A 26,157-nucleotide genomic window follows, 5' to 3' on the forward strand; every position below is an offset into this window, starting at 1 on the left:
CAGAAGTGATTTTCTCTTTGTCTTAGGTTGTTTGATTAACATTAATGAGACAGACTTAAGTAGGTCAATTGAGCTTACTGTCTCTTTAAGACCAAATATGCAAAGATTGCATATCTCTCCGCGTGTGCACTACTGAATCCCCTTAAACGCACGCACACACACAGACAGACGGCGAATTACAAACAGCGTGGCATAAACAGCCGTCCCACATAAAAACGTTACGTTGTTTTTCATTGCTCTATTAGCCAAATGTATTTTAATACACTACAGTATGAGAGAGAGTAGCGCAAGTTCTGATCTTTGAAGGATGATCACGTTGGACTCGAGCTGGACCGGACGCATTCAACCGCATGTGCGTTTGTGCGTTAAGTAAACTGCTCACTTTAGCGCCTTTTTGCAGTTAAATGGTTTAAAATCACTTGAATGTTAACATTTGCAAACCTTCGAAACCCTTACAAATGATAAACTTTCCCTATTTAAATTTGCGTATTAATCCGCGAATCACATGGAAGCCGAACCGTGGGTCGTGATCCATACGGATCACGGATCAACTGCGATCCGTTACACCACTAATGTACACTGATCAGCCATTACACTATGACCAATTTACAGCCCTAGTTAATTTCTATAGCGAGTCCAATTCACCATGTAGTACTGAGAATAGCAAAGAGCTATAAATAATAATTTACAATAATGAATGACAATCTTTTATTGCTTTAATTGTGTTTAATTTCAAATACAAGCAGAAAATGCACATTTATCCAAAGATCAATTGAGAAAGAAATTAAGCTTTTGAAATAGTTAAACATAGCAATGCAATTAAATTAAATTCAGATTACAAGCTTCACACAGTTATTTGACGGCTCATTGACATATGGAGTCATTAAGAGCTCATGTAAGTTGAAAGCCGCGTTTCTTACGGGAGTTTTCAAGCTTCTGTTGGTTAAATCCAGTTTCATGACAGGCTGTTTTACTACAGGTGCACTTATTGACATGAATGAACGTGTGATGTATTTTGCCTCCACTTGGACAACCGAGAGACACTGTTCTATTACTTGTGTTGGTTGCCTGGCAACAGCTACAGGTGGAGAACTTGGGTTCAGTGTACCTGTGTATGTGAAAGAAAGAGAGAGAGAGAGAGAGAGAGAGAGAGAGAGAGAGAGAGAGAGAGAGAGAGAGAGAGAGAGAGAGAGAGAGAGAGAGAGAGAGAGAGAGAACAACAGAAATGAAGGTAATGAAAAAATTGTCAGATTAGGAGGATCAAAGTTTGATTTGACCTACTCTGTCTCAGTCTATAAACCTTCATAACTGAAAAAAATCAGCTAAGTAGCACAATAAAGCACAACAGAAACATGGTAACATATTAATAAACATGTTTTGACAAAAAATATAAAAAGACATTTTGAAACCAAACTCTTTTTTTGTTAAAATTAGTTATTGCATACGCTAACATGAACTAGCAATAAACCATACTTGACCAATCTTAGCTTATGTCAACAAGCATTTACTAATGCATAACCAAAAGTAACCGTTAATGCATAAACTAACATAAACAACTGTTTTTTAAAAATACTTCTTTAAAATTTGAACTCAAGCTTTTTACTCAAGTAAAACTGTTAAAGTGCTGATTTCAAAACTACTTAAAGTATAAAAGTAAAAGTAATTTAAGGGAAGAAAAGCTTGGGCCACGCCACTACACTGCAAAAATGATTTTCAAGAAAAAAAATTCTTAGTATTTTTGTCTTGTTTTCAGTAAAAATATACAAATTCTTAAATTAAGATGCTTTTTCTTGATGAGCAAAACGACCCAAGAAAATAAGTCTAGTTTTTAGACCAAAAATATCAAATTTAAGTGATTTTGTGCATAAAACAAGCACAAAAATCTGCCAATGGGGTAAGCAAAAAAATCTTGAAAATTTTAATTAAACACTAAATTCAAGAAAAATTCAAGAAAATCACTTATATTTGATATTTTTGGTCTAAAAACTAGACTTATTTTCTTTGGTCGTTTTGCTAATTAAGAAGAATTTAATAATTTAATAATTTTAAATATTTTTACTAAAAAAAGTCAAAAATACTAAGTATTTTTTGCAGATTTTTTTTGCTTGTTTTATACACAAAATCACTTAAATTAGATATTTTTGGTCTAAAAACTAGACTTAATTTCTTGGGTTGTTTTGCTCATCAAGAAGAATTTTAAAATTTTTAGATATTTTTACTGAAAACAAGTCAAAAATACTAAGAAAACTTTTTCTTAAAAATGATTTTTTTTGTGTGTGTATACTGCAAAAAATGACTTTCTTACTTAGTATTTTGGTCTTGTTTTAAGTAGAAATATGTAAAAATTCTTAAATCAAGATATATTTTATTGATGAGCAAATTGACCTAACAAAATAAGTTTAGTTTTTAGACACAAAATATACAATTTAAGTGAATTAGTGCTTAAAACAAGCAAAATTATCTGCCAAAGTAAGAAACTAAGTAAGAAAGTCATTTTTTTTTTATTTTGCAGTGTAATGACTTTAATGTTATACTAAAATGTTAATGTTAAAAATGTTGAGATGCACAAAACTACCTGTTTCAGCTGCAAATATGCCCATTGAAAATGAACGCATTTTAGTACAATGCAAATACATTAAAGAACCATTTATGTGTACTCTACAAAAATGGTTCTTTAATGTATTTGCATTGTACTAAATTTTCAATGGGCATATTTGCAGCTGAAACAGGTAGCCTTGTGCATCTCAACATTTTTAGAGTACACATAAACTCACCTGGTATAACTGCCACATTCTCCCTCACAGAACGTCAGGTCCATTTTATTCTCTGATTGGCAGCCGTCGAAAACGATATAATCGTGAACAATCTGCACTTGACAGCTCTTAATCTTTTCCTCACCTACAAACATGATGTGAAAAAATACAGACACATTAAACAGGTCTTGAGCTAAAATCAACAGAAAGGACATTATAAGGACAGATTATTGAAATCTATTGTAAAAGCTATAAACTGAGCACGATAGCAGCATTGTTTAATAAGTTTTTTCGAAATACTCACAGAAGTAGCAGCAGCCATCAGCCATGAGCTTTACTGTACCCTATTAAAGCAAAACACGTAAGCAAAATGTCATATCATATAAGTAATTTATTCACCATGAGCACATTTAACATTTATGGTCATTTAAGACATACAGGCTGGCAGTTGGAGATGTTGAAAGCAGGGCACTGGACTTTGTAGTTATCAGTGACGAAATGTCCATTAACTTTAGTGCACGTGATTCTGTCACAATCTTGGTCAGTAGTGGGCAAAACATCTCCCTCCTGTAAGGAGAATGAGAACAAAGTACAATACATATTTCATATAAAAAATTATTGGTGTATAGTGCAGATTTCCTATATGGATACTTTTGGCATTTGGAGCAACTGTCCATTTTCCAGGTGCATGATAACAGGATTTCTATGGTGTGGTAACTGTGCCTACTTTGCTTTTCAGCAAATCGTCATCTTTACTAGAGAAGAAGTGATCTTTGGCTTTGACCTCACCTTCAGTATATGTTGCGTGCCATTGACATTGACGATACAGTGAGTTTGCACGCACTTCCCACAGCAGTCCTTATAGCTTACAGGCTCTTGATATTCATACCCCTAAACAAGACGAGTAAAGTAAATATACATTTGATCCATAGACAAGCTAATCAGAAATACTACTAAATCAGAATGAGAAGCTGTGACACATGACTTACATCATCACAGACTTTGTTGCATGTCACCATTTTGCAGCTGACTTTGAACCACTGTGTTTTAGGATCCACTTCCCGAGTACATTTACATTCTTGACAGTTAACAACGGGGATGTGGCTACCAGGCTGGGATTGTAAGAGGAGAGATATGGGTAACATTACATTTACGCATTTGGTGGACGCTTTTATACAAAGCGACATACAGTGCATTTACAAGATATACATTTTATCATTATGTGTGTTCCTGTGATTGAACCAACAACCTTTTGTGCTGCCAATGAAATGCTGTATAACTAAGCTACATGAACATCATATTAATTTTATTAGGCCAGACATTATTATTACAAAGCAAATTATTTCAAATTCTTTAGTTTAAATGTAGTTGTTTTAGTTACCTCATATTCTTTATTGTCAAAGACACAGACTTTTTTGGGCACTGTGGATGCAAAAAAAAACATTAAAGAAAAAACAAATAGTATAAAATGCTATTCTGGGGAACACATATAGCAACAGTTATAAAATACAATGCAATGTGAATGAATAGATGCAAGTGTTAAGGACAAACAGCAATACCGCATATAATTTCTGGACAGCATTTTCCCTCAGGCACCTCCAATTCTGAAGAATATCCAATCTCACACATCTTTTTCAAAGGTGGGCATGAAGTTATATCACAATCTATGTTATGAAACAGAGAGGCAAGAGACGATGTTAGAACGATGCTAAAAAATGAAAAATGCTATCGCTTTTTAAAACGTAAACAAAATTATCGTACCGCAAACTTGTTTGGTGCAGCATGGGTCAGAGGGATCGGTGACATTCACCAACACTAAGCCAGGTTGTGTGCAGCTCTCAGGGACAGAATCTTGACACTGTTTGGGCTTACAGTTGACAGATTTGGTGTCCCTTTCACAGACACATTCCCCGCAGTTGTACTCGAAGACCTCACCAAACTGCCATAAAAACCAAGAGGGCATAGCTGAAAGTCTTGTCTGGTCATTTTCACTTAATTATTCTTTACATTTACTATTAGCAGTAGCAGGGCTGTATCCCAAAATCTAGTGAGCTTGCAGGCACAGGAATTTTTCTTTTGAGACAACAACCTTGTAACTCTGTGATCTAAATTCATTAAAGCTGCAGTCTGTAAGTTTTGCTAATGTGTCGCCATCTCTGTTTGTAACATGCAATTGCAGGTTACTTACACTGTAAAAAGTGAATGTTGGATCAACGTAAAAACGTACTTTGATTGGTAACACCTAAAAGGTTTTATTTTTTATTAACTTAAATTCTCCATTTTAATTTACATTTTTAGGTGTTACCAACTGAAGCAATTTTTTAAAATAGATCCAACTTTCACTTTTTACAGTGAATATTTATGTTAGTTGACAGACAACTGACATTTTCTGTGAAATCTGACATGAATTGGGGTAAGGAGAGAGTTTTGAATACTGATTCTTTATGTACTCATTCGGTTCCTGATTTTTGTTTATTTGTAACCAATATAAAGTTACAGATTAAAGCTTTAATGATTTGAAATGATTTACCAGCATGTTAATGCTGCTTGTATGATTTCCAAAGGTACCCAAAGACATAGTTCGGCAAAACAAATTGAATTACCCCATGATTTACTCACCCTCAAGCCATCCGAGATACATATTTACTATTGAAAGTCGTGGACTCTGTTTTCTACTGTTATGAAGTTTGAAAGAGGCAGGACATTTACTAAACTCAAATTGTGTTCACCTGAAAGATGATATACATATGTATCTCAGATGGCTTGAGGGTGAGTAAATCATGGGGTAATTTTCATTTTTGCCAAAGTTTTCCTTTAAGTTTTAAAACTCCAGAAAACATAAAAATAATACAAATATTTGGAAATTGTTCAATTAAAATTATCATTAATATTTTGCTATCACAAGATATAGATGGCAGTATAACAAATACGGTAGCAGTTTATTTTACAGTACGTGTACTTACCTTGTACATATATTACCGACAAATGTGTGGTACTTTCTTTTAGGTATCTACATGGTAATTAATTGGTATCATTACTGTACTTACCAGTGATACATACTTGGTAGTAGTTATTATGTAACTCTAGATAAGTACTGGGTAATAACAGATACATACTTATTGTGTAGGTATACTGTAACTAACGAGAAACATTACTGTACTTACAAATAAATGTACAATATAAGTATTTAGTATTTACAGGCAAGTTAGGGTGTATGTATCATATATGTACACTATAAATACCTGTCATTTACCCTAACTTGCCTGTAAATACTAAATACTTATACTGTATTGTACATTTATTTGTAAGTACAGTTATGTTTCTCGTTAGTTATAGTATACCTGCACTATAAGTATGTATCTGTTATTACCCAGTACTTACCTAGAGTTACATAATAACTACCAAGTATGTAGGCCTACTATTGGTAAGTACAGTAATGATACCAATTAATTACCATGTAGATACCTAAAAGTAAGTACCACACATTTGTCGGTAAGTACAACTTATTTACCATATATGTACAAGGTTAGTACACGTACTGTAAAATAAATTGCTACCACAAATACTATATAATAATAATAATCTCTATAATAATAAATTCTATTTTTATTTTAATAAAAAGTATAAACATCAATTGAATGGCAGAAAAGCGAACGCACCTCACGTGGTGTCCCTGATGCATCCAGGCATCCTATTACAAAAGAGCAACATGAGAAAAAACATCATCCAGAAACATTTAAGACAAGCATGTTGCTCTGTCTGATGTAAAGAGATTTAGGCTATTTAAGCTTACACTAATACAAACACATTTGATTCATTGACTTCTCACCGCATTTTTCCACACAGACTCCTGATTCTTTGTTGAAGAGCATCATTCCATCTGGGCAAAAGCATCCCTCAGTGCTCATTTCAATACTGCTCTGTTCAGGTCTGCAATTTTTTTTTAAAGTTTGTTACAAACAATACATGCACACCACAGTGAGGTAAACATCATCCTATATACAGCATTTTTGGAACAAAGCTGCTTTACAAGCTGTTCAATAATGCTGCCCCCATATGCAGGTGCATAGGAAGAGCTTAGATGCAAAAGCAGCTAAACGCCACCTCCGTCAGAAATGAGATAATGACCAAATGCCCTAGGCAGGTATTATTCATTAAATATTTTCGCTTTAAATTCACTTAATCCCAGCATTAGGCCATTTAGAAAAACTGGTTTCTTGGCTAAATCCTTTCAACTTTTCGGACATTTTTCAAGTCCTCTAAATGCACACGTATGTCAAGGTGCAAAATATTGCGAATTGCAGCCGACCTCAATTTCGAAACGCAAAGAGAAGCTACTGTAGCTGCAACAGGAAAAACATGTTGTCATCTGAGACACCCTAGGGACTAAATGCACTCTGTAGAGAAGTTTGTTCATTTAGGACTACTGTAGAAACATGACGGTGACTTCCATGTAAAGAGACACGTGGTGGATTAATCTTAAAATCAGCTCATTTTAAAGGCGTTCTAAGTGAATCTGCGAGACGTTAGTTTTTGTTGACGTTTGAATTGTTTTCAAACAGACGGAGCGTAGCTAACTCCTCCCCCTCCCTTCCGTGCTTTCATGAATGCGCCCAACCCCCACCCCCAAATCCTTCTTGTCGTTTATTGGCTGGAACACTTTGTTATGGTTTCTGTTTGTAGGTTTGGCCACTGTGTTGTTATTGCCGTTTGTGAAGCCTGGGCTGTCTACAGAGATCGCGTTTTTTACAGTTTGATCAGCGGACAGGCAGCAAGCAGATAGTGAGGAGATGTTTGCTGTATGTAACAAAAAATTTTTATAGTCTAAAACGCGTCAATTCGCTTAGAGCACCTTTAAAGGTAATAAAAATAATACATTTTGTAAGGTCAATATACACCACTGATGATATAGTTATTTATATTATATTGAATTGAATTTCTGTCAAGAGATCCTTTTAAAAGTTCCAAATTGCACCTTTAAATAACAATTAATTGACTAAAGTGACGTTTGTGAAAATAAACCATTTCAATCATTGCCATTAAAGTGAAATTACTGCACCTAAACATAAGAGCCTGATAAAAAAATGCTCATTTACAAGAAAAACATGTAACTCGAAAGCTGTCATGCGAAGCTGGGAGCGCACCAGGATACCAAACCTGCGAACCACCTAAAGGAGGTGGTCTGAGCTCGGTTGCAGTGGACTGTGGTGCAATTCGGACTCGGGTGCGCACTCATCCAGGATGCAAAGTAACTTGTGCTTGCGTTTTAGCCAATGAAGTCACAATGCACAATTACTATGACAACTGATGAGTTCTGCATTACAAAACACATATGCGCAGCTGTCGCTCGCTGTGCATGATAATATCAACTTATTAAAAAACAAAAAACATGCTCAATCGCGTTGTGATTTACATCCTCTTGTACATACACGTCGGTGATGACGTGAGATTACGCAAGTAAACCAAGATTCGCTAGAATCAAATGAGTGTGAAACCAGTCCAACGCTGCGGGGGCACCAGCAACATTCGCACTCGGGCAGCAACTGAGCCCAGTGTAAAAACTCCCTTAGAGGGTTTTGCATCTGAGCTCTTCATATATTGCCATATTACAAAGCATAGCATAACATACTGTATAATGCACATGCATCTTTTTCACTATTGTTTAAATGACTTGAAAATAACATTGCAGATAAAAGGTCATACTGGTCTTCACAGGTTTGGGGTTCAGCTGGGCCACATGGCTTGAAGATTTTACCTATTGGGCATTCAATGTCTAAGGAAGAAAAGATAAATACAACACTTGATGTATACAGTAGCTAACACATACAGTAGAGCTGCTTGAAAAACTCTAGGATTCAAGATGTAATTTAAGTACAGGCATACAGTCATTGTGTTTATTACTCACTGCAGAGGCTTGTGTAGTTTCTCCAGTTTATGCAGAGGCCAAACTGAGAACAAGCCCTTGCATAGCTCTGCAGACTCGTACACACCACGGCATGGTTGCTCATATGACAGCTGTCATATTGACAGCCTGTAAAGAAGTTATCTGGAGACACATAGGCATGGCACTGTTCGAACAACCTAGGGAAAACAAAGAACAGGCGATAAAAGCAGCACAAAAAATATTTATTACACAAAGTTTGTTGCACTTCACTGTAAAAACACATCAGCTCACTTGCTGTTCAGGAGGTTGCATTCCGGAAGAGCCTGGCAATTGCTGGGTGTGGGTTTGGGGCTTGTTGCCACTGTAGGTAACACAGTCGGTTTAGTGCATATTTCACCATTTTTGATGTTAGCTGGCCAGTAATCCGCCATCACTGCACAGTCAGGCACCAAGATTCCTCCGGGAAGCATACAGTCATCGGCCACGTTATTGTTGCATGTTCCTTAAGAGGATTATGGGCAAAAAACATGTTGTCACTATCCATATGTTTTTACATCATTAAAAGTTTAAACATTTTAACAGGATATGTATGCATATCTCCCTGAAGTCAAGAATTGTATAATTTAAAATGCATCTTTGAGCATCATAATAAAGGTTTTACCAGTCACAGTAATTTCTTCATGCTTTAAAACAGCCTGAATATAACTCTACAACCTTGCCTCATTTATACAGTACATGGATCTGTGAATATGCAAATTAGCCCCTGCCTCTACTCAATTGCACAACTCGAACCATAGATATATATCTAAATAGAGGCTACATTCTGCAGTTTCAGACAAAAAACTTATTCGTATTACTACGTAGTTTATTAGTGCTGTAATTTGAGCCTTGACAAGGTCCTCCAGGTTCCAGCCAAGTCGATCCTGCCTAATCCTCTGCAGTGACAATGCAACCAGACCATGTTCATTTCCAATGAGAGGAGTTTACAGGGACATGAGCAATAGATAGCATTGCTGTTGTAACGTGAGCATGTTCAACGACTTGATAATGTTAAATCTTGAGAATGTTTATTTTGCTTGCTAACTCACCACAGTGCCCTTGTGTGTTGTTTCCAAAATGCTTGAATGGCAGGTTGATGCTAAAGCCGGTGGCTCCGAATGTTACAATGACATCCAGCTGCGGAATCTCCAGGAATAAATCCAAGCTTGAGCTCACCACCCTCACTCCATTACGACTAAAAGGCAGTCTTAGCTTTTTATTGTCCATTGAAGCCTTATTGGTGAAGAGTCAATCAGGAGATTTATATTTACACCCATCATATAGACAAAAAACATATCAATACTATTTAGAATCAAAAACCTAGGAAGCCTCACCTCTAGATCTGCACCTCCAAATAAATTGTGATTTGTAAGTGTAATGACTTGGTTGTTATACGATACAATAATTGACCTTGGACAGGAAACACGCTCAATGGGGTCACAAAAGACATTATCAATGTAGATCTTCAAATGATAGTGAGGCCGAATTTCTTCCATTAATGTATAAGTGCAGTTTCCTTGATAACTGTAAAACGTTCCATCAAATGTGATGTAATGAGGATCGCCCCAGCCTTCACAAAAGCCTAAAATGAGAAGAGCAATAACGAATGAATGTTATTTTCGATTGGAAAAAAATATTTTCTTTCTCTGTTCATGAAATAAAAAATATGAACATTCATAAATTACATTACATAGAAGTCTTATGTAGAGATTAAGAAAGACCAGGTTACTCACAGTCACATGCGTAATGCTGGCAGCAGTAATGCTCATCATATACCAGCACTGGGTTCTTTCCATTAGCACATGTGATGTTTTGGAGTGGGGGACATTCGTATGGGATAATCTCAATGATGTTGTCCTCTATGCATCTAGCCATGGTGCAGTTACACAGGATGAAGGTCTCATTGGTCTGGTTATAATGCAGAAAGTTCTAGTATTAGATAAGTTACAAAATTGCATGCAAAACTGCATTCTGTTCTATGTTGGCTCCGTGGATTATTTAAATATTGCATGTAGAGTTGTCAAATAAAATTAATTTTTAAGCTAATTATTTAGTCATGAAATGAAAATTATGTTTAATTGTACATTTTTGTCCCATTCAGGGCAGTCGTAGTATGGAGTGGGAGTTGGTGTTGGTGAAGTTGGACATGGGTTTGTTTTATTCTGAATCACACAGATGTCAGAGCAGACCATGGTAAGGCAGATCCCAGAGCCAAGGTGCACATTGTCGAGGATTGTATCTCCTACAACAATAAAAGGAATGGTGTGAAAAAATAGTAAAAGAAATGCAGATATATTTGCTTATTGCAGATATATTTATACATTTTAGAAATGTACTAACCAGGCTCATACTGCATTCCATTAAATTCACAAATACAGGGTGTAGTGCTAGGACGGGTAGATGTAGAAAGGGTTGTCTTTATAGTTGTTGTTAAGGGCTTTGTGGATGAGGTCGGTGGAGTGCTTCCAGGACGTGTAGATGAAACAGTAGGTGTTCCTGTTGTTGTTGTTGTAGTAGTAATTCTTGTTGGTGTAGGTGAAGATGTAGAAACGATGGGTGGTTTGGGTGTTTGTGAGGAAGTTGTAGATACCACCACTGTTGTTGATTCTGTTACTTTAGTTGTTGGAGTAGGTCCAGGAGGTGTTCCTGTTGTTGTAGTCTTTTCTGTTGGTGTAGGTGAAGATGTAGAAACAGTGGGTGGTTTTGGTGTTTGTGAGGATGTGGTAGATCCAACCCCTGTTGTTGATTGTGTTACTTTAGTTGTTGGAGTACCTCCAGGAGGTGTTCCTGTTGTAGAAGTTGTTGGTGTAGGTGAAGATGTAGAAACAGTGGGTGGTTTGGGTGTTCGTGAGGAAGTTGTAGATACCACCACTGTTGTTGATTCTGTTACTTTAGTTGTTGGAGTAGGTCCAGGAGGTGTTCCTGTTGTTGTAGTCTTTTCTGTTGGTGTAGGTGAAGATGTAGAAACAGTGGGTGGTTTTGGTGTTTGTGAAGATGTGGTAGATCCAACCCCTATTGTTGATTGTGTTAGTTTTGTTGTTGGAGTAATTTCAGGAGGTGTTTCTGTTGTTATTGTAACTTTTGCTGGTGTAGGTGAAGATGTAGAAACAGTGGTTGGTTTGGGTGTTTGTGAGGAAGTTGTAGATACTACCACTGTTGTTGATTGTGTTTCTTTAGTTGATGGAGTACTTCCAGTAGGTATTCCTGTTGTAGAAGTTGTTGGTGTAGGTGAAGATGTAGAAACAGTGGGAGGTTTGGGTGTTTGTGAGGAAGTTGTAGATACCACCACTGTTGTTGATTGTGTTACTTTAGTTGTTGAAGTACTTCCAGGAGGTGTTCCTGTTGTTGTAGTCTTTTCTGTTGGTGTAGGTGAAGATGTAGAAATAATGGGTGGTTTGGGTGTTTGTGAGGAAGTTGTAGATACTACCACTGTTGTTGATTCTGTTACTTTAGTTGTTGGAGTAGGTCCAGGAGGTGTTGCTGTTGTTGTAGTCTTTTCTGTTGGTGTAGGTGAAGATGTAGAAACAACAGGTGGTTTGGGTGTTTGTGAGGAAGTTGTAGATACTACCACTGTTGTTGATTCTGTTACTTTAGTTGTTGGAGTAGGTCCAGGAGGTGTTCCTGTTGTTGTAGTCTTTTCTGTTGGTGTAGGTGAAGATGTAGAAACAGTGGGTGGTTTGGGTGTTTGTGAGGAAGTTGTAGATACCACCACTGTTGTGGATTCTGTTACTTTAGTTGTTGGAGTAGGTCCAGGAGGTGTTCCTGTTGTTGTAGCCTTTTCTGTTGGTGTAGGTGAAGATGTAGAAACAATGGGTGGTTTGGGTGTTTGTGAGGAAGTTGTAGATACTACCACTGTTGTTGATTCTGTTACTTTAGTTGTTGGAGTAGGTCCAGGAGGTGTTCCTGTTGTTGTAGTCTTTTCTGTTGGTGTAGGTGAAGATGTAGAAACAGTGGGTGTTTTTGGTGTTTTTGAGGATGTGGTAGATCCAACCCCTGTTGTTGATTGTGTTACTTTAGTTGTTGGAGTACCTCCAGGAGGTGTTCCTGTTGTAGAAATTGTTGGTGTAGGTGAAGATGTGGAAACAACAGGTGGTTTGGGTGTTTGTGAGGAAGTTGTAGATACCACCACTGTTGTTGATTCTGTTACTTTAGTTGTTGGAGTAGGTCCAGGAGGTGTTCCTGTTGTTGTAGTCTTTTCTGTTGGTGTAGGTGAAGATATAGAAACAATGGGTGGTTTGGGTGTTTGTGAGGAAGTTGTGGATACTACCACTGTTGTTGATTGTGTTACTTTAGTTGTTGGAGTAGGTCCAGGAGGAGTTCCTGTTGTTGTAGTCTTTTCTGTTGGTGTAGGTGAAGATGTAGAAACAGTGGGTGGTTTGGGTGTTTGTGAGGGAGTTGTAGATACCAGCACTGTTGTGGATTCTGTTACTTTAGTTGTTGGAGTAGGTCCAGGAGGTGTTCCTGTTGTTGTAGCCTTTTCTGTTGGTGTAGGTGAAGATGTAGAAACAATGGGTGGTTTGGGTGTTTGTGAGGAAGTTGTAGATACTACCACTGTTGTTGATTCTGTTACTTTAGTTGTTGGAGTAGGTCCAGGAGGTGTTCCTGTTGTTGTAGTCTTTTCTGTTGGTGTAGGTGAAGATGTAGAAACAGTGGGTGTTTTTGGTGTTTTTGAGGATGTGGTAGATCCAACCCCTGTTGTTGATTGTGTTACTTTAGTTGTTGGAGTACCTCCAGGAGGTGTTCCTGTTGTAGAAATTGTTGGTGTAGGTGAAGATGTAGAAACAACAGGTGGTTTGGGTGTTTGTGAGGAAGTTGTAGATACCACCACTGTTGTTGATTCTGTTACTTTAGTTGTTGGAGTAGGTCCAGGAGGTGTTCCTGTTGTTGTAGTCTTTTCTGTTGGTGTAGGTGAAGATGTAGAAACAATGGGTGGTTTGGGTGTTTGTGAGGAAGTTGTGGATACTACCACTGTTGTTGATTGTGTTACTTTAGTTGTTGGAGTAGGTCCAGGAGGAGTTCCTGTTGTTGTAGTCTTTTCTGTTGGTGTAGGTGAAGATGTAGAAACAGTGGGTGGTTTGGGTGTTTGTGAGGGAGTTGTAGATACCAGCACTGTTGTGGATTCTGTTACTTTAGTTGTTGGAGTAGGTCCAGGAGGTGTTCCTGTTGTTGTAGCCTTTTCTGTTGGTGTAGGTGAAGATGTAGAAACAGTGGGTGGTTTTGGTGTTTGTGAGGATGTGGTAGATCCAACCCCTGTTGTTGATTGTGTTACTTTAGTTGTTGGAGTACCTCCAGGAGGTGTTCCTGTTGTAGAAGTTGTTGGTGTAGGTGAAGATGTAGAAACAACAGGTGGTTTGGGTGTTTGTGAGGAAGTTGTAGATACTACCACTGTTGTTGATTCTGTTACTTTAGTTGTTGGAGTAGGTCCAGGAGGTGTTCCTGTTGTTGTAGTCTTTTCTGTTGGTGTAGGTGAAGATGTAGAAACAGTGGGTGGTTTGGGTGTTTGTGAGGAAGTTGTAGATACCACCACTGTTGTGGATTCTGTTACTTTAGTTGTTGGAGTAGGTCCAGGAGGTGTTCCTGTTGTTGTAGCCTTTTCTGTTGGTGTAGGTGAAGATGTAGAAACAATGGGTGGTTTGGGTGTTTGTGAGGAAGTTGTAGATACTACCACTGTTGTTGATTCTGTTACTTTAGTTGTTGGAGTACTTTCAGGAGGTGTTCCTGTTGTTGTAGTCTTTTCTGTCGGTGTAGGTGAAGATGTAGAAACCGTGGGTGGTTTTGGTGTTTGTGAGGATGTGGTAGATCCAACCCCTGTTGTTGATTGTGTTAGTTCTGTTGTTGGAGTACTTCCAGGAGTTTTTCCTGTTGTTATTGTAACTTTTGATGGTGTAGGTAAAGATGTTGAAACAGTGGTTGATTTGGCCGTTTGTAAGGATGTGGGTGGTTCTATGGTTGTTGTAGATTCAGTTGATCCATTTATTTGTTTTTCGGTTGAGACGGGTAGTGTTGTTTTTGTAGGACCAGTAGTTACTTGTAGCTCAGGAGTTGAGCTGCTCTTAGTTGATACTAATAATGTAGTTACTGTTTCGGTTGTTGATTCAATAATGTTTGTTGGCTGAGTACTACCAGAAGTTGTTCCTGTTGTTGTTGTTGTTGTTATTTTTGTTGGTGTAGGTGAAGATGTGGAAATAGTGTGAGGTTTGGGCGTTTGTGAGGAAATTGTAGATCCTACCATGGTTGTTGATTGTGTAATTTTTGTTGTTGGAGTACTGCTAGGAGGTGTTCCTGTTGTTGTTGTAATTTCTGTTGGTGTAGGTGAAGATGTGGAAACAGTGGGAGGTTTTGGTGTTTGTGAGGCAGTTGTAGATCCTACCATGGTTGTTGATTGTGTCATTTTTGTTGTTGTAATACTGCCAGGAGGTGTTCCAGTTGTAATTGTAATTTCAGCAGTGGGAGGTTTGGGCGTTTGTGGGGAAGTTGTAGATCCTACCATGGTTGTTGATTGTGTCAATTTTGTTGTTGGAGTACTGCTAGGGGGTGTTCCTGTTGTTGTTGTAATTTCTGTTGGTGTAGGTGAAGATGTGGAAACAGTGGGAGGTTTGGGCGTTTGTGAGGATGTGGTAGATGGCCTGGATGTTGAGCCTAAGGGTGTTTGTGTTGTGCTAAATGTAAAGGTTGGTGTTGTTGTGGGTGATGGTGTGGAACAAGGAAAACAGCAGAGGACCCGTATTTCATAGTCAAAACATTTATAGGGACGGTTGTTCTGTTTATTTTTCTCACACTGCAGACCATATAAAACATTGCACTGGACTACTTGTTTTGTTGAACTAACAAATTCTTCAAAGCTAATGTCCGGTTGGTTCACAGCTCTACATTCAATATCTTCTGGATGTTCACAGATATTTTTTCCACTTTGTTTTATATTTTCATATGTCTCAAAGTCATTCCCTCCTCCTGTTACAGGATTATATACATTGAACCACTCAGACCACTCACATTTATCCACACAAGGTGACATTGTTTCTGGAGTTCCTGATGAGGTTGTTGGACTTGAAGTTGATGAAATAGATGTTTCTGTTGTTGTAGATGCTATAGGTGTGGAAACAGTGGACAAGTTGGGTGTTGATGATGATGGGGTAGATTCTACTACTGTTGTTGATTGTGTTATTTTTGTTGTTGGAGTACTGCTAGGAGGTGTTCCTGTTGTTGTTGTTGTAATTTCTGTTGGTGTAGGTGAAGATGTGGAAGCAGTGGGAGGTTTGGGTGTTTGTGAGGAAGTTGTAGATCCTACAATGGTTGTTGATTGTGTAATTTTTGTTGTTGTAGTACTGCCAGGAGGTGTTCCAGTTGTAATTGTAATTTCAGCAGTGGGAGGTTTGGGCGTTTGTGGGGAAGTTGTAGATCCTACCATGGTTGTTGATTGTGTCATTTTTGTTGTTGGAGTACTGCTAGGAGGTGGTCCTGTTGTTGTTGTTGTAATTTCTGTTGGTGTAGGTGAAGATGTGGAAACAGTGGGAGGTTTGGGTGTTTGTGAGGAAGTTGTAGATCCTACCATGGTTGTTGATTGTGTCATTTTTGTTGTTGGAGTACTGCCAGGAGATGTTCCAGTTGTAATTGTAATTTCAGCAGTGGGAGGTTTGGGCGTTTGTGAGGAAGTTGTAGATCCTACCATGGTTGTTGATTGTGTCATTTTTGTTGTTGGAGTACTGCTAGGAGGTGTTCCTGTTGTTGTTGTAATTTCTGTTGGTGTAGGTGAAGATGTGGAAACATTGGGAGGTTTGGGTGTTTGTGAGGAAGTTGTAGATCCTACCATGGTTGTTGATTGTGTCATTTTTGTTGTTGTAATACTGCCAGGAGGTGTTCCAGTTGTAATTGTAATTTCAGCAGTGGGAGGTTTGGGCGTTTGTGAGGAAGTTGTAGATCCTACCATGGTTGTTGATTGTGTCATTTTTGTTGTTGGAGTACTGCTAGGAGGTGGTCCTGATGTTGTTGTTGTAATTTCTGTTGGTGTAGGTGAAGATGTGGAAACAGTGGGAGGTTTGGGTGTTTGTGGGGAAGTTGTAAATCCTACCATGGTTGTTGATTGTGTCATTTTTGTTGTTGGAGTACTGCTAGGAGGTGTTCCTGTTGTTGTTGTAATTTCTGTTGGTGTAGGTGAAGATGTGGAAACAGTGGGAGGTTTGGGTGTTTGTGAGGAAGTTGTAGATCCTACCATGGTTGTTGATTGTGTCATTTTTGTTGTTGTAATACTGCCAGGAGGTGTTCCAGTTGTAATTGTAATTTCAGCAGTGGGAGGTTTGGGCGTTTGTGAGGAAGTTGTAGATCCTACCATGGTTGTTGATTGTGTCATTTTTGTTGTTGGAGTACTGCTAGGAGGTGTTCTCGTTGTTGTTGTTGTTGTTGTTGTAATTTCTGTTGGTGTAGGTGAAGATGTGGAAACAGTGGGAGGTTTGGGCGTTTGTGGGGAAGTTGTAGATCCTAACATGGTTGTTGATTGTGTCAATTTTGTTGTTGGAGCACTGCTAGGAGGTGTTCCTGTTGTTGTAATTGTTGTAATTTCTGTTGGTGTAGGTGAAGATGTGGACACAGTGGGTGGTTGTGAGGGAGTGGTTGATTCTGTTGTTGACACTGTAATTGTAGTTGTTGGAGTACTTTCAGGAGGTGTTGGTGAAGGTTTACATGGTTCCTGTGTTTCAATCACAGTGGTATTTATACAAATGGCATAGTAGCACATTCCCATGCCATCTGTTACATTGTAAATTATATCATTGTCACCATATTCTGTTCCATTGTAGTAACAGCATCCTGTTTGACACAGACACAACTATATTTAGCTAATTATGAACATTAAATGCATAGTGGAGAGATAATTATAACCGATGAGTTTTAACTACATGTTATTTTCTGTTTTGCTTACCAGGTTTTTGAAAACATTGTATGTTTCCATTTTCATCACATATGCTGTAAAAGGAATGTTTTTGAAATATTTAAACATAAGTTTTTGTATATTTTGATTTGTAACATCAGTGACTTTACGGGGGTGGGTGAACCACTCAAAGGTTTCATACCATATCTGACAGGGCTTTTCTGTTGGGATCTCCTCTCCGGGATTAAATTCTGTACCATTAATATAACAAGTACCATTACATTCCTCGACACAAATTTGATTTTTCTCATCAAAAATAGGCTTGTCCTCTGGACATTCTGGATAACATCCTGCACAATGGATAAACAGTATATATATTATTATAAAATGTTGCATACAGTACATGTGAGATATTTAAAGCTTCCTGAAACCTAATAGTCATGCATCCTGTTTGTGCTGTACACATAAATAAAAAAATGCTAGCAAGTCTACTATATGATTCAGTAACTCACCCTCCAGGTTGGGTAAAGTGTTATTGCAGATACCCTCAGGATTGAGACAGGTTTTGTAGCATGGAGTATGACATGGACTGTAATGCCATGTGCAGTCACCTGGATTATTGTAGTAGTCACAGAACACAGCTGACAAAAGAAAATGACAAAAATGTGAGCATGTACCCTCATAAAAACTAAATTAAATGCCATTAATAGAGCAAAATGTTGAAAGCGCCACATGGATGACTAGAAACGTAATGACAACACCACACATTTGTAATTCACGTTTACATTCAGAGTAAATCTGAGTTTTGTGCATGACAGATGCTTACGGCAGATCTCAGGTGTTCTCCAGACCACACAAACATCTGCTTCATTGCAGGCTTGAGCGTAAGCGGCTACGGCTGTGCAGAAGCACTCACAGTCTCCACCCGTGTCACATGCACATGAGTCCTTCACACAGTTCTCGTAATATGGGTTTGGATCCACCTGTGTTAACAGACATTTACACCCTTTTTTACAATGTAAGAGCTTTTTGTATGCAATGGTATATAAGAATAGTTCACCCTAATAGTCTTTATTTACTCACCCAGCAGTATGACATAGATATTTTATACAGTCAATGGGAACTAAAGCCCATAAGATTAAAAATCTGCAACTGAAGCTTTATTTTGTAGAAAATGAAACATTTAGAATGTTGTGTTGTCTGTACTGCCAAAATAAAGTTATGGTGCTTTTCCATTGGATAGTATGGGCTGGTACAGCTCACTTTTGGTGGGGGGTTTCCACTCTGTACAGTACCTATTACCAGATACCACCTTGTCCAAAATGTGATGTGTAACACAGCCGATCACTGATTGGTCAGAGAGAATCATCCCCACTTTGTGGGCTTTGTTGTACAAGCTCCTAAACTACCTTTTAGCAGTGAAAAACATCTGCATGGCGTCAATCAAGAAAACCATTCTATCAATATGCTCCGTTGCTCCTGTGTGAGCGCTTGTTTGCATGATAATGTCACGGTGGTAGAGGCGGCGCATCGGTAACGATGATCCTATAATCACACCAACCTTGAAGCGGGACTAAACTGCGATGGGAAACCAAACCGAGCCAAAGAAAAGTCAGCCAAGCCACGTGTTACCAAGCCACATCAAACTATCCAATTGAAAAGCCCCATTAGTCATACTAGGTTGGTGAATTCTTTTAAATTGACCGTACTTTGTGTCTTAATTTACATTTTAAAGGTTTTTTAAAACAGTACCTTACTATGGCAGTCATTGAAAGTATCTCCCTTTATAATGCTACATTGTATTTTGGCCCAGGTGTGTCGATTGGGAGTCGCCAGGCACGGGTCAATGTCCGGTTCTGAATCAGGACAGTTGCTTAACGCTTTCCAGCTGTCCACAAACTCTACTATATTTGTAGTTTGCAGGTTTCCTTGAGTGGTGAAGTCATCTTTTCCATCTCCATTGAAATTTCCACAGAGCCCGCAAACTTGTCCCTGGAAAAACGCATATCAAAGTATCAAAATGTTCAGAATCCCAATCATCACATTACTGTAATTGTTAATGAAACTAGCCTACAGTTGTTTTGTTACAGTTTTAGGACATTGGTACTGCCGTAAAGGCACAAGTATGTGTGTCAGAGTACGTTTACAATCAGAAGGCTAATAAAGATTGTATGTCTAATCAAGTAATTAAAAACTTACCGAATGCTGGGGTTGCAGAATGATGCGGACGGTGGTTACCCGGTCCCACAAAACTGTCAGACCGTTCTCAGCATCGATGACGAGATACATGCCAACCTTTCTTTCTTTGTACTTGATAAGTGGACCAACTCCAGTGTCAGTGGCTGTTACTTTGTCACCAGAAAGATCCAGTCTAGTCCTCTGTATGTGGGAAAGTTAGAAATAACAAAATGCTAACTTTTCTAAAATTAGAAAAAAGGTAGGGCCGGACATGAATTCATCCATCGTGAATTGATTGAATCGTTGGAATTTGGGTCTTGTTGCTATTTTCTGCAAACTTTTCTTGGGCCCCGAAGTAAAAACAGATCGTTTCGAGGAGGGGAGACGATTTGCGTTTTTGATTAAATATTATGAATGCACATGAATTTTCATTAAATGTAATGTATGAATATTTCGAGACTTACCCCCAAAATGATATCAACAGCTTTTGAACACGTGGTTCCTGTTGTTCCACACGGTATATTCTCAGTCACCACGCTAAAATGGCCAGTCTTATTGCCGCACTTGTCCTTTTAGACAAAAGAAAAACCAAAACAGACAGGCGTTATGTGACTAATTACGGTCTTCTTAATGAAATTGTTTATTTTTATATTATTTAAAGATTTAATGCTAGGTGGGTTCATACCTGCACAGCTATATAACTGCAGTCCCCTCTAAAGCCGAATCGTTGTTGATCAAAAGTTTGATAATGTCCACTTCCATAAATAGTGCAGATGCCCGGACAGCTATGTTCTGTACATTTCCATGTTCCCTGTTGACAAGTGCTGTAAAATTGTATATATACAATTATATATACAGATTTTGTACAATACGTAAGGAATAATTGATGACGGGTCGAAAAAAATGCACACCCGAGATGGTAATGCCGCAGGTGTGCATTATTTTCAAATAATTTAAAGAACGCGAGTCAATTATTCAGCTTATACCGTGGTCACTACAAACATTACTCTGGTGGTTATTTTAAGACATTTGACAGGTTAGGTGTGTGTTTTACAGAGAAATAATCAACACTCGTGGGACATTTCTCAACCAATCAGAATCAAGTTTTTAACAGCCCTGTGATATAATATAAAGTTGAATGTAATAGCGTTGAAACTTGTGTATTTCCTTTGTTTATGTGTTGCATAGTAATGTAGATCAATGTACATAATGTACAAGAGATTATAAGTCATAGATAGGGCCATTGTTTACAAACCATTTATTGCAGTCCTTGGTTATCTGAGCCCCTGGTGCATAAAACTGTCCATTGTGTGGACACGGGCAGTTATGTGGTGTAACACAGTTTCCTCTTCCATCATCCAGGAGACCTGTAGGACACTGGCATCCAGATTCACACTCCAGGGAGAACTATGCAGAGGAAAAATGTTGATAATATAGGCAAACAAAATGTTGTAACTCATCAAGGACCAGCGAGAGACTGTAAGAGAAATGAAGAAGAGGGACGTGGACTCACACAATCCACTTTCTGTTGCAAACAAGTCTGTGCACACTCCAATCCATGTTCATTCTGGCCTGCTGTACTGCAGTTGAAGTAAACCCTTGGAGATGAGCAATCTGCAAGATATTAAGATTTATTTTTTTAACATATAACTCAATGGAAAACCTGGTTTTATATCTTTAACTGCAAATTTTGTGTCTATGGTTGATTCCTGTTAGCATCACAATCTTAGCCATTTTTTCTTCGACTCTTTGGTTGTTAATAACAACATGTTTATGGTAGACCATATTCAATAATATAGCAAAATAAATGTCATACCCAGAACACGAGGTTTCCAAGAGCGACAGTGAAATTTTCCATTCATGCAAACACTGATGAGAAAAACAACATCAGATTTAGGTTTTGTAGAGTGAGCTAAAATTAGCTAAACCTGCTGAAGTAACTTTTTATGTTTTTTACATAAAATGTTCCTACATAATGCCATAGATATGTACACTAGATGTCGCCTTGGCTACGGCAGTTCATTGGACCGAATGCGTCAACTAGAGCCGCCATCTTGAAATAGGGGAGCCCTGCATCAGCGTCATTGTAGGCAATGGTGTAACGGAAATAAAATCACCATAAATCGTCATGAATGCGATTTTCTTGGTTTTCTTTTGGTTCGTTTCAACAGTCAGACATGTATTTAGCATTGAGTAAAAAAAAAAAAATTTAAGTTTTGATATTATGAAAATCGATAATGCATAGTGCTAGTAGGCCTAACATCCATAGGCAGCACAAAGACATGAATTCGAAGTACAGGCAGAGATAGCAGCTTTACCTAGCTAGACCCCTGTTCTAAGATAGCAGCGGTTTTGACACATGCTTAGAACCCCAAGGCAACATCTAATTTATTTATCAATGACATAATGCAAAGAGCATTCTGTTAAAATATATCCTTCATGTATTTAATATTGACTGATTAATTTCATTTGATGCTCTTAATCTCATATTTAGATTCTGAAACTTTATTTCACATATTATTTCCCACATACCAATGTTCATCCTTGATGCTGATAGACCTGCCAGGTTTGACTTTCAAGCCATTGTGGTAACATGGACATCTTTCCATGGGTACACAGACTCCCATCTCATCTTGGTAGAGTCCTTCTGGACAGGCACATCCGTCTACAGGCACAAAGTCAACGCTGCAGTCCTGGCGCTCCGAGCTGAGAGATTGACAAGTGCTCTGACAGCTCTGCAGCTGATAGGAGTAGTTTTGCGACGCAGGGCAATTCATTGTGTATTTCTCTGTGGGGATGAGTATGAAAGGGATGCGTTAGGGCATGCTATATAAGCTACCTACTTTATACCTACACAGTCAATGTATGTACCCCAGCCATCACTGGGGATGTACCCTTTCAAAAAGTACATCTTCGCACCTAAAGAGCAGACTATACTGGTAATGGTATCTCAAAGTTATGCTACCTAATAGTACAAATTTGGCATCTTACCGCAAACTAAGTGTCTCCAGCCTTGGAGAAATATCCCTTTAGCTGCACAGGCCCGGGCGTACGAGGAGAACACAGCGCACAGACACTCTTCACTCTTCTCACAATTACAGCTGGAGTATTTGCACCTCTAGATGTTTAGGATTGGAAGAAAATTACATTCAATGAAAATAGTTTTTGTTGGAATGAACAAAAAAGTTTCCAAATACGTCTCAATGTTGCTTACAGTCGCTTATACCATAGGGCTGTTGAATGCTTTATTCTGATTGGTTCTGATTGGCAATGTTTTAGCAATGTCTGTTACATAAGCGGAATAGTTGACCTGCGGTCCTTTGAATTATTTAAATGACCATCTTGGGTGTGCATTATTTTCGAATAATTTAACTTCCCATCGTCAATTTTTCCTTACTTAAACAACGTTAAAGGTTAATCCTATGCTATGCGTTATTTTGTTTTAGATCATACTTTGTAGTAGCTGTCTGGATTGACGGAGGTGTGACATTTGGCAAACAGGCTCTCTTTGTCCTTCATCTTGGAACACCAGTGCTCAGCAAAGTGCTCTGAAGAAAAAAAAATATATAGATAACAAGTAAACAAACACGGACTAATAAAAATTCACATGTTGACCTTTTTGAGTCTGGATTTATTTTTATACTACTAAAAATTTAATAGAAATGGGCAGGTGTGTCCAAACTATTGAATGTTGTAACTGATGTTTTTGTGCAAAATCACACTGTCTTCTCACCGTTATTGGTGCTATAGGAACAGGGGTCGTCCATTCTCTCTTTACGGTCAGGGCAGTTAGATTGGACCTTCCAGGTGTTTGCGAACGAAATGGCTGTACCCTCCACTATGCCCTGAAGCGTCTTCAGGTCGTCAGAAAGAACTTTGTTAAAATTTCCACAAAGCCCTTCACAAACACACAAAAAGTACAAGTTTAAGATGAATAAAGGTTGCACACACAAATTCTTGACTTATGTACTAGATTTTATTATATATTTATCTTGTTTTAAAGGAAGAGGTCTTACCACAAGTCTTCCCTTGAAAGCTTTGATCAACAGTAATGTACACCTGCATGATGGGAACCAGCTGAACCTGCACCTGCAGACCGAATGCGGTCTGAAACATGATGTGAAATGACGACGGCCTGAACACGGTAAAGTCAGCTGCGAGAAAAAAATAATAAAAAATTGCTAAATGTTCTCTTTCAAGACTTTAAATCTACACATTGTTGCATTGAACAATCATGCAGTTGTTTCTTGAATTGATCTGTAAGGTTCTCTCTCTCTCACCTGTGGTGTATGGAAGTAAAACTTCAGCGTTGTGTTGCACTGTCCCATCAGCTTTAATAATAAGAGGCTGTGGACAAATAATACAGAATTACTGTGTCAAGGTTTTATATGGGTTGTGTATTTTATACAAGCTTATGTACTCATTTTTCTAAAGTTGAATATATATAATATTTGCTAAATGTCATTGTTTTTGGGAGTTGTACGCACATTTTTCTTGTCGTTGTCAAGCAGCACCGCTATAGATTTCAAGCAGGTGTCAGTTTCAAGATTTATACAAGGAACAATTTGCCCATATATGCTGAACTTTGACCTCTCACATTCCTACAGAAACACAGATGGAGATAGAAAGTGTCCGTTACTAGTAAGAACATCACTTATTTATTTAAAACTGAACATTTCGGACCACAATATGTAATAAATACAAACCAAACAATATTTATATCTTAGTGCTGGGCAAAGATTAATCGCGTACAAAATAAAAGTGATTTTTTTGCATAATATATGAGTGTGTGCGTAATTATTCCGTATATTCATGTATGTATATAAGAAACATTTACATCTGTATATATATATATATATATATATATATATATATATATATATATATATATATATATATATAAATAAATAAAATATATAAATAAAAAAATTCTGAAATGACTATATTTATGTGTGTATGGTTAAATATATATAATAATTACACACAGTACACACACATATATTATGCAAAAAATCACATTTTTTTGTATGCGATTAATCGCAGTTAATCTTTGCACAGCACTATCATATAAAAGTAATAAAAATGCATTAGTAATGAAGCGTACTTTAGAAAGCAAATAGTTGCAGTCTCCGTGGAAAGTGAATTCTTTCCCGTCATAGGTGGTGAAGTGAGAGCCTTCCTCTACCGCGCACAGGCCAGGACTGGGCAGACTCTTACAAATCCAGTTTCCTCCGTCACACACACTGAATTACACAATGCAATTACAAACAGACACACTAACAAAATATGTTGTACACTTACGAAACCAGATTTATTATAAGAAAAAGGTAAATTGTATGTTATTACCATTCTTCCCCCTCTTTCTGAAGGACCTCTCCTGTATTGTAGACGTGGTCATGTTTACACTGGCATTGTTTCAGTGGGATACAGCCCGTGTTTGAGATATCATCAAATACAGTGCCTGCGGCAGACAATATTCATTAGACTGCATTACTTTATATAGCTTTTTATTTCAAAGATCATCCGCCTACATTAAAAACTAGCTGTGACATTAAGATTAAAAAGTGTTATGAATTCTGTACTGACCTGGAGGGCAGAAGCAGCCGTCGACTTTGTGTTCTTCACACAGCTTGTTTGTGTCTCTGTGTGAGCATGTGTCCATGCAGGGAGAACCACTTTCAGAATAAACCATATTGTAGGGACATTTCACAGCTACAGAAAAATAAAGAAATAAATAGGTATTTACAACTGGGAATATAATTGAGTTTTAATGAAATAAACAAGAATATGTGGTTTGGTGAAATGTGAAACTTGCTCTTTGCATCCTGTATCTTACCTCTCTTTTGTGTTATAATGACATTAGTGCAAAATTTTTAATGCTCCAAAAAGCACATCCATCCATAAAAAACTAATTTATACAGTTATTAAATGTTTTCCAAAGGTCAGAGGTCACATGAAAACACATATTTAACAAATGTATTTAATTCTTTTTCAAATTTTAAAATCTCTCTCCTCATTAAAGGAACACGTGACTATCCCCCAGAGTTAGATAAGTCCATACATACCTTTCTCATCTCCGTGCGTGCTGTAACTCTGTCTGACGCAGCCCCTGCTAGCTTAGCTTAGCACAAAGACTGGAAGTAAATGGCTCCAGCTAGCAAACTGCTTACAATATGTGACAAAATAACGCAAACATTTTACTATTAATGTGTTGTGATTTGTATAGTCACACCTTGTACAAATAAAAAGGTTATAGGAGACAGCCATCTTTTAACAGTATACATACTGGGAATTATATTCTCAGAAGCACTGCTACACGGGCGGAGTAATTAGCGCAAACTCTCTGCTCCTCACAGCGGGGCATCTCGGGTGCTGCAAGCAAATCACTCCGCCCAGTAGCAGTGCTTCGCTTTCTGAGAATATAGGTCCCAGTATGTATA

The 26,157-nt window shown here is 37.9% G+C and overlaps 1 protein-coding gene across 1 annotated transcript in view; it reads right to left on the bottom strand.

Annotated features, from left to right (window-relative positions):
- Positions 1–730: 730 nt before the first annotated feature.
- Positions 731–26,157, bottom strand: part of muc2.1 (mucin 2.1) — a 31,022-nt gene continuing 5,595 nt past the window's right edge. The window contains exons 7-45 of the mRNA XM_073813406.1: positions 25,304–25,429; positions 25,064–25,178; positions 24,822–24,960; positions 24,205–24,318; positions 23,998–24,064; positions 23,734–23,871; positions 23,451–23,615; positions 23,171–23,265; positions 22,709–22,835; positions 22,250–22,505; positions 21,534–21,586; positions 21,231–21,331; positions 20,973–21,124; positions 20,403–20,541; positions 20,182–20,286; positions 19,739–19,918; positions 19,292–19,531; positions 18,366–18,522; positions 18,052–18,180; positions 17,815–17,889; positions 11,017–17,478; positions 10,761–10,918; positions 10,410–10,584; positions 10,011–10,258; positions 9,726–9,909; positions 8,929–9,139; positions 8,659–8,834; positions 8,457–8,526; positions 6,583–6,683; positions 6,413–6,444; positions 4,515–4,692; positions 4,313–4,417; positions 4,135–4,175; positions 3,743–3,865; positions 3,543–3,644; positions 3,192–3,320; positions 3,058–3,097; positions 2,775–2,898; positions 731–1,108 (exon numbers count right to left, since the gene is read on the bottom strand). Of these exons, the coding sequence (XP_073669507.1) occupies positions 892–1,108; positions 2,775–2,898; positions 3,058–3,097; positions 3,192–3,320; positions 3,543–3,644; positions 3,743–3,865; positions 4,135–4,175; positions 4,313–4,417; positions 4,515–4,692; positions 6,413–6,444; positions 6,583–6,683; positions 8,457–8,526; positions 8,659–8,834; positions 8,929–9,139; positions 9,726–9,909; positions 10,011–10,258; positions 10,410–10,584; positions 10,761–10,918; positions 11,017–17,478; positions 17,815–17,889; positions 18,052–18,180; positions 18,366–18,522; positions 19,292–19,531; positions 19,739–19,918; positions 20,182–20,286; positions 20,403–20,541; positions 20,973–21,124; positions 21,231–21,331; positions 21,534–21,586; positions 22,250–22,505; positions 22,709–22,835; positions 23,171–23,265; positions 23,451–23,615; positions 23,734–23,871; positions 23,998–24,064; positions 24,205–24,318; positions 24,822–24,960; positions 25,064–25,178; positions 25,304–25,429 (11,549 nt within the window). The 3' untranslated portion in view covers positions 731–891. The remainder of the gene's footprint in view (positions 1,109–2,774; positions 2,899–3,057; positions 3,098–3,191; positions 3,321–3,542; positions 3,645–3,742; positions 3,866–4,134; positions 4,176–4,312; positions 4,418–4,514; positions 4,693–6,412; positions 6,445–6,582; positions 6,684–8,456; positions 8,527–8,658; positions 8,835–8,928; positions 9,140–9,725; positions 9,910–10,010; positions 10,259–10,409; positions 10,585–10,760; positions 10,919–11,016; positions 17,479–17,814; positions 17,890–18,051; positions 18,181–18,365; positions 18,523–19,291; positions 19,532–19,738; positions 19,919–20,181; positions 20,287–20,402; positions 20,542–20,972; positions 21,125–21,230; positions 21,332–21,533; positions 21,587–22,249; positions 22,506–22,708; positions 22,836–23,170; positions 23,266–23,450; positions 23,616–23,733; positions 23,872–23,997; positions 24,065–24,204; positions 24,319–24,821; positions 24,961–25,063; positions 25,179–25,303; positions 25,430–26,157) is intronic.

The sequence above is a fragment of the Paramisgurnus dabryanus genome, chromosome 23, assembly GCF_030506205.2.
Source record: "Paramisgurnus dabryanus chromosome 23, PD_genome_1.1, whole genome shotgun sequence".
Lineage (NCBI taxonomy): Eukaryota > Metazoa > Chordata > Actinopteri > Cypriniformes > Cobitidae > Paramisgurnus > Paramisgurnus dabryanus.